This window comes from Oryza brachyantha, chromosome 10 (genome assembly GCF_000231095.2).
Source record: "Oryza brachyantha chromosome 10, ObraRS2, whole genome shotgun sequence".
Lineage (NCBI taxonomy): Eukaryota > Viridiplantae > Streptophyta > Magnoliopsida > Poales > Poaceae > Oryza > Oryza brachyantha.
The window spans coordinates 1,178,871-1,187,662 of record NC_023172.2 but is presented as its reverse complement, the minus strand read 5'-3'; the positions used below and the strand labels follow the sequence as shown (position 1 = coordinate 1,187,662).

Sequence of the window (8,792 nt, the reverse complement as noted above, 5' to 3'; positions counted from 1 at the left end):
TTTTTTTTTAGAGAAAAGGCCGGAAGGCCCTGCTTTTTAAATGCTATATTAAAAGGTTTGCTGGGGATACCAGCTTACAAAGTCAGGCACAAACCACCCATTTCAACAATTGACAGCAACCCAGAAACCAGTAAAGACCAAAACACCAAAGAAACCCAGACCAAACTTAAATCTGTAAGCAACTACGCTAACCCACACCCCTTCCCGGCCTCAGCTTGTTGACACCCTCCAGAATCTTCAGCCTCATGTCGCCCCCTGTGCCTCTCCATCTTGCTTTGTTAGACTGTCCCACTGCGCCAAAAAAGAAACTCCTCTGTAAATCAACAAGTAACCAACTTATTTCCAACTTATTTCTAAACATCATGTTATTCCTGGCTAACCAAATAGACCATCATAAAGCACCTATCACCATTATTATTATTCTGCACTGTTTAACTGAGGAACCATCGATCCCAATTTGAAATAACATCTCTAAATTTATAGGTGACCGTGGCCACCCTAAAACATCTCTACATACACACTAAACAAAATTAGAAATTGGGCAACAGAACATTAGATGTTGAGGATGATTATGATTGGTTGACATCATAAAAGTTGGTTGGGAAAATTAAATGTGAGATAAGATACTTATGATTGGTTTGATATAAGGCAGTAAGTGAAGAAGTTGTTACTTGGTTGGATAAATTTTAAACGTCAGAAATCGCTATATATCTTAGGACGGACAGAGTATTAAGTATGTAGAGTGAGAGTAGTGAGCTAAATTATTAAAGATTTGCTTCCGTCTAACAAAAAGTATCTCGATGTACCGGTATCTCGTGGTACCAAATTATTTATGATTGTTGGATCTAATAGTGCACATCCTACTTAGCTAGATTCAACTGTGAGAAATAATTTGGTATCTCGAGATACTTTTTGTTAAATCAAAGCAAATCTTAAATTCTTAATTGCAGGTGCTCCGCATTTACGCCAATACAATCAAGTAGAGTAATGGTACGTGCAATAATCACTTGCGTGTGATATATACACAAATATACACACTCTGTACTGCATACAAAAACAACAAAGCGAGCTAATTTCAAGCTAACTGGCTGGCCGGGTGAGAGTTGCAGTTGCATGCTTCCGTTGATCTCCATTCCTAAGCAAAGCGAGAAGAATATATATACATATGAAATGATCATATTCACATTATTAATAACGTCGTGTTAAAGCTAGCTCCACGTGAAGCTCTGCCTTTGCTTTACTTTACTATAGCCACTAGCTATCGATCATTTTGCTTAATTGCTATAGCTCGCCGGAAGGAGGTTACTGACCACTCTAGCTAGCTAGTTAGCTATCTCCATCTACCACCACACACCATTTCTATTCGACAAAGTTAATTAATCAGCTCCGCCATTTCTGTTGTTCGCGCAAGGAAGCAAGCGGTATTGGAGCTCGCTTCCGATCGAGGTACTACTACTAATTAATATTCCCATATATATGTATGTTGATATTCGTGAATGATCAATGTGTACTGACTAGCTCTGCTGTCCATTTGGGAGCTTGCTCTTCAGTTTGCTGCAGTCTTCCTTGCGGAAATTAACCTCCTTCGTGATTAGTGATTATCGCGCCTGGCTACCAGCTCGAGCGGGATGCGTACAGAGGTTTGTTCTTTCTGAATTCTGATCCACTCAGATGAATACTGCATATTTCCGATATACATAGGATGAATCACTTTTTATTATCAATGTAAATGTTTAAAATCTGCTTTAAAAATGTTATAGAGAAATCCCCCCTCGCGTTTAATTGAATACCTTGATTATTTGCTACAGACTCCCTTTCGTAGTACTAATTTTTTGGCTCTGATGCAGAGCGATGGTAGTTGCCAAGGTTAATAAAACTAGCAGCATAACACGCGTGCAGTCGCGCAAGTAATTTTTTAACTGGTCATATATACTACCTCCGGTCATCTTTATCTGTCATTTCAGACAAATATTTTAGCCTATTTTCTTTGCTAATTGCTTGTCTAAAACGTTATTAATTATGTCTGGAGGGAGCTAGTATATAAACAAATTAATTAAGGACATTACCATCGCTTAAGATGCCAGAAGGATCATGATATGTTTAAGTTAAACTCATCTCCACGCCGTACTGCTAGAGTACTCTAATTTATGAAATGTAATATATATAATTATATATAGTTTTCACAGAAACAAATTAGTGTTTGATTAAACTGCAATTCTGCTGCAAGCTTAAGTAACTATTACGACTTATATATGTGACTGAAAGTGACCACATCTAAATCTAATTAATGCTGCAGAACATAGCCGCGGATAGCATCGAGGAGGCGATACAGCTTATAATCCCTTATGCAGAGAGTTTAGATAGTTTATACAGGGCCATATACTTGAAAGGATGGCTGAGTGGACTGGGTGCTTCTGCGGTACTTAGAGCCATGGCAGAGAACCCTCCTTCATCTTTAACAAACAAATTTGACAAGATCATCCACATTGACTGCTCGAGGTGGAAAAGCCGAAGAGGATTGCAGAGGAGAATCGCAGATGAGCTCAAGCTTCCCGAACATGTAATGGCTCTTTTTGATACGCAAGACGAGGAGGATGATTTCAGCAAGATAGATGAATGCTCGCGAGCTGAGATAGCAGAGGTCACGAGAGTGATACTTGGATCCCTTTTACAACACAGATGTTTAGTTCTGTTTCTCAATGGAAGTAATGACAGTGTTGACCTATATGGTTGTGGCCTTCCTCCACTTGAAGTATCTGGTACTACGGTATTGTGGACCTTTGGAGGGAGGCTACGTTGCCCTACCAATGAAATTACAGATAAGATAGACACATCAAACATTGTTCTAAGTATGAACACTGTCATGTCTAAATATTCCAACTTTCTAGTTTGGGAAGAGGCTAAGGAGATCTTATTGTATACACATAAGTATGGCTTTGGCATCACACCGGAAATAGTGACACAGTGCCTTTTGTATCTGTTGACACTGGATAGCAACAGAGGCAGCGAAATCATGGACTACAATTGGGCGACCCATGCTTCCAATTACTGGGTTTGTGATGGTATTATTGTAGGAGACCAATACAAGAGCAAGGCATGGAAGGTTGCTCGTGCTCTGCGTCAGGAGATACAACTAGAGGACTACTCGTCTACTAGAGAGCGGGTATTTTCTGGTGAAAAGTTTGATAGTCCTCCTAATCGTTGGATTTTTACCACCAACCATGATATGCAGATCGAAACACCTCCAGGTCAAGGCACAACGTCCCTTTTCCTCGCATGGCAACATGGGTCTGAATCTGATCAGCCAGTTGCCGCATCCTTACTTAGTGACATGTTCCATCAAGCGGACCAACTTCGCGTGCTGAAACTCTGTCAATGCTCCTTTAGCTTTTCGACACCTCCTTTCCATTGTTGTCGCAACTTAAGGTTCCTTGGGCTGGACAGATGCATGGACTCAACCCAAGGAGGAGAAGTGAAGGAGAAAGATAGACAAGCCGCGTTGGAAATTTTTCAGAGGCTATGGGTACTGGATGCATGCCATACAAACTGGGAATTGGATTTTCCCGACGAAACAGATGAGCAAATTGGTCCAAACATGCGAGAGATACACATAAACAAGGGAAGGATTTGGCAAAAAAATCTTTCATGGAGGCGACTCCAGAACCTTCACAAGCTTCGAGTAATTGAGCCTACCCGCTCTTGGGTGACAGGAGAAATGGACGAATTCACAGATATGGTGAAGTTGGAGCACCTTGACCTTTCTGGAAATAGTACCATACAAGTTCTGCCGACCTTGAGTAGGGCGACTAGCCTCAAGAACCTGGTCCTAGATGGTTGTGTCGGGTTGAAGCAAGTTGGCCCTGAAGGTCTACCTTCATTACTTGAAACTTTTTCCTTGGATGTAGGGTCAGACCCAAAGGTTGAAGCCAAACTTGTCAAGATCTCTTTGGCAGGATGTGTACATTTGAAGATTTTCTTGTTGCGTGGAGCACTGCCAAAGCTAGAAAAATTAAACCTATCAGGAACATCAATCAGAAAAGTTGACCTCAGTGATGAGGTGGTGCAAGTGCCAGGACTGGAGAAAGTCTTTCTAATGGGATGTAAACAACTTCGTGCAGTAATGTGGTGGAAGTTAGAAAGGAGACTGAAGGTTCTATGCATTGACTGCCATGAAAGAAACAGTGATGACCTTGGAAGAACGCATTGTTCTGATTCCTCATCCATCAACATCCAACAAAAAAACTACGATGGCTATGTGATTGCAAGCGATGTAAGGATCATTCAGTCCTTGCTGCTCAATCCGAATTGCTCGATAACTACAAGCTTGTACCTATATCTGCATGTACCACCTTCCACTACAAGCAACGCATCGAAAGGGCAAAGCACTAGCACAAAACCTTGCTGCTATAGTGATGTCTTACTACAACTTCAGGGGGTTCTTGCTAATGTTTCTGATGATGAGATCGTCACCACATGGCCTGCACCGTTAGATTTCCATATGGAGGTTGGTGAAGGTATTTGCTTCAGTGACATGCAGAGCAGAATGGCAATCGAAGCTATGGACTTTATAATGAGACTGTATGTTGATTCCCTACACGTCCATGACAATTCAAGAACAGTCCTTGGTGTTACACCGAAGCTGGGAAGATTGGATGGAGTAAAACTGTATCGCCGTATCTTTCTCAAATGGTGCCGCGTGGAGAGATGCCCAAAGTTACAGGCGGTGTTTGTCTCCTACGATAGTCGGGTCAATTATATTTTCAATTCACTGACGACCATTTGGGCATCCGATCTCCTCGCAGCTCGCTGCATTTGGCATAAAGGAACAATATGCAACAGCGAGAAAAATTTTGAAGCACTGAAGAGCATACACTTGCACAACTGCCCAAGGCTCAAGTATGTCCTCCCTTTGGGAAGCCTCACCTTGCCCACATTGAAGACTCTCCACATAACACACTGCAGTGATCTAAGGCATGTCTTCCCACGGGATGTCGACGTACCAGCTGAAGTTGAAGCACAACATACAGTAAGGGAATTCAAGATGCTGGAGCACATCTACCTGGACGACCTCCCTAGCCTGGAAAGGATATGCGAGGGATGCTCCATGTCCGCCCCCGTGCTCCAATGCGTCAAACTCAGGGGCTGCTGGTCCCTCAGGCGCCTCCCCAATGTCGGCCATGACTGCCACCCTCGGCCTGTTGTGAACTGCGAGAAGGACTGCTGGGACAAGCTGGAGTGGGACGGGCTAGAAGTTGGCCATCACCCTTCTCTCTATGACCTGTGCCAATCGTCATCCCACTACAAGAAGCCGCTCCCGACAGGCACGCTTCTACGGTAACCCAACATTTATATGATGATGGTCACTAGTGTCCAGGTATGTGTATATATACTCTCCATATTGTTTTTAAATACTTGACACCATTGGTTTTTCTTTTTAATTTGTTTCACTATTTAGCTTCTGTACAAATATTTGTGCACATAAACATACAGACTTGTTGAAAGTGCTTTTAATTAGTGACACATATAGTGCTACTCTTTTCACTCTACTTTGAGTAAATATTGCTGGTCAACGTGTAAGAAGGAAAGCCTATGCTGTCGTTTGTTTAAAACTGTATGTAGTATATTCTGCCATGTTTCTCCCCTTCCATATGCCTACTTATAAATGTATTGCATGTTTTTAGGTTTGGTAATGCTCAGATTTGTGACGTGTTTTCTGCTACTATGGTTGCTGCAGTAAGGAGGATGAAAGTAATGGCTTCTAATCAATTCGTGTGTGCTTGCACTAGTTATCAAGAATAAATTGATGCTGCCTGCGCATCATGGCACAAAGTTGGTGTGTTTGATACTTTGTTAATCTTGATGTATGCATGTCTCAATATATGAGACTAATGTGTACCATCCCATCCTTTACTACTTGTCTGATTGTCTGTGTGCTTGGATTTGATTGAAATAATGGGGGTGTACATGTGCCTATGTGGTCACAAGACACTAAAGCCCAATGGTGTGTGTGTGTCGAGCATGTCATGCTCAAAACACAATGAGGGAGAATTTTGTGAAGTGTGTGATTGATGTGACATCAAGCTCTTCTTAATGCTATCTGAAGTAAAATGAAAATCACTTGGCGTGATTTTGCATGGTGTTGACCGAGTATTTTGTTCCAATCTCTATTCTATTATTCCGTTAATTTATTTTCATAGTGTTTGTATCATTGTGTTGTGTTTATCTTCCATAGCAATGGGATGCATTGACGTTATCAAGATATTGTGAACTAGCCCATCAACCTCTGAATTCGACGGTTGACACGAGTTACTGTAAGCCAGCCAAAAGCAGGAAAAGTTTGTTATATTATTGGTTTCCACTGTTTGGTGTAACAACCATTGGTAGCATAATCTAGGATCCATGTAGTTAGTTATCTCTTGTGTAAATAGGTACAGGGTTTTCTCTAGTTCATTATAGTCAAACACCCTCGTATTTTCTGTTCAGCTTATACTTATAAGCCAAAATTTGAATTTTTAATCTTAAAATTCAAATTAGTTTTAGGGGTTTTCAACGAAGTTTATTTTTCCGTCTTTGTTTTTAGATGTATAAATACACATATAAAAGTTTTATGTATAAATTTTTATTTGTTTGTAAATATGTTGTTTCACTTTTTTCACAATCAGCACAAAAGGTAACTCGGTACCTGCAAAGCACTCTCAATTGAAAAATAGGGCAGGAGTGAGCAATTTTAACATTTTAGTCTTTTTTGAAAACTTATTTTACAAATAGACCTCTAGAAGACTTATCGCACGATTGGATTTTTTTGACCACGCCAACGTCATTGGCACCATCGTCCAGCCATGTAATCGTGTCATAATGACTTGGAGGATGGCGCTAATATCATTGACGCCGTTCTATACGACGACGACGCTAATAACGTTGGCGTGGTCAAAAGTGTTCATTCGTGCAATAAGTTTTTTAAAGGTTTTATTTGTAAAATAAGTTTCTTAAAATGACCAAAATATCAAAATTCGAGCAGAGATTTTGGTGCAGCCTGTGCACAAGCGTTGCTTAATTTTCTTGTTTTTTTATGCATTACAAAGCGAAACTATAGTAGATTCAGGTACAACATGGCCTTGGTAGCCATGCCATAAACAGTGCACACGACGCGCCAGGATGCCCACTCGCAGCATCCACTCACACCTGCATGAATTGACACCAAGAACGTGAGGATGCATGCAAAACTAGAAAACACACTCATGTAGACGTACACATGATTATCCAACATTGGTAAACTAGGGCACTAAAGGCAACAACATCAACACAAACACACAAGCACTTAAAACACTGATACATGCAACCTAGCATCATGCTCATTTTGATCATGATATATCAAGTCATTATGAAGGAGCAATAACACGCGCTCGTTCAAAGCAAATAAATCAACAGGTGAACTCGCTCCTAGTTAATAATCATATATTACACAAGCAAATAAGCTGCTTCCTAATGCCCATAATTTAGTTATTCTCAGATATGAATACAATGGAGAATCCCAAAGGGAGCAACACCGAGTCATCAACATTCATCAATCAAGTAATTAATGTCATGAAGGCCATTTCGATTTTCAGTGAACATCTGGGAATAACATATTCATAGAAATTGCATCTTAAATCCAATAAAAGTGTTCAACCACATCTTGGAAAGTTGCTTTCCAATGGATCTGGCTCGACCCAATAATTCCAGTAGAGCAGCAAGTTATGATCGAATTATATTCGAGCCAAGAAACTGCCTGCCAAACTTTTTATAAATTTGCCTTAATTAGGGTGTTGTGCACCAATTAACATTAATGCTTTCAAAAGCATATAAATCAGATCAGGATATCTCACCATCTCTATCCATCACCCCTTCTATATAAGAGGATCTTGCTCAATGTGAAACAATATGCTATATATATACATTATTCTTGAGTGTTCTAGCTAGCGATAGGCTAAATCATCTATGGGAATTGTGCATTCCTTCCCGTTGTTCTTGCAAGTTCTTTGTGATTGCATCAAGGATTGTAATCCACTTGACTTGGTTGAGTGCACAACATGAGGTTGGGCGAACACTGCATGCGTGCGTGCTGCAAGTTGTTGCACATGCAATGGTTGGCCGCACCAGATTTGTCAGGTTTCACCAGTATCTTTGATTCTACTCTGTGAAGGTCGGGCACACCATCGTATCAAATACACATAGTAATTTTTTCATGTACTAATCTTTAAAGAGTCTACCATTTTAAGTGTGAAAGGCAAACCCATGATGTCATCTCATACGTCAGTTGATTCTACCTCTGAAACTCGATCCAGGGGTTTATCATTTGGCATATTGATGGTTTGCGAACAAAAAATGATTTTTAATAAAACTTTTATACAAGTATTGTTAGTGATATAAAAGCCAAGGCTAAATATAAACTACAACTGAAAAATAGCAAAATCTACTCCAAGTTTAAGCATGAAATTTCAAAATTTTGCTTATAAGAATAATCAAAAACAAAAAGAGTATCTAAATAACCGCACTATCACTGTCACTAATCAAAGAGAGTTTGACTCTGCGAGTGAGGTAGAATAAATAATATATATGGACAATTATATATTCTGCAATGGGTACAAACTTACGTATAATTAAAGCGAGCGAATGTTGGAAGGCCGGGGTGAGAGTTGTGTTGGTTGATTTATCGGTTTAGCCTATTTTCAGGAGAGATATAACTACCTAATATCTATCCGTAATCTAAATTCGTATCTGATCTCGCCAAGGACATGGAAGGAAACACATAA

General features: G+C 40.2%; 1 protein-coding gene across 1 annotated transcript; it reads left to right on the top strand.

Annotated features, from left to right (window-relative positions):
- The first annotated feature begins 1,851 nt into the window (after positions 1-1,851).
- Positions 1,852-6,142, top strand: LOC102699434. The gene is made up of 3 exons (XM_015841437.2): positions 1,852-1,866; positions 2,297-5,374; positions 5,682-6,142. The coding sequence occupies exons 1-2, from the start codon at positions 1,852-1,854 to the stop codon at positions 5,336-5,338; spliced, it is 3,057 nt and encodes a 1,018-aa protein (XP_015696923.2). The 3' UTR covers positions 5,339-5,374; positions 5,682-6,142.
- Positions 6,143-8,792: the final 2,650 nt, after the last annotated feature.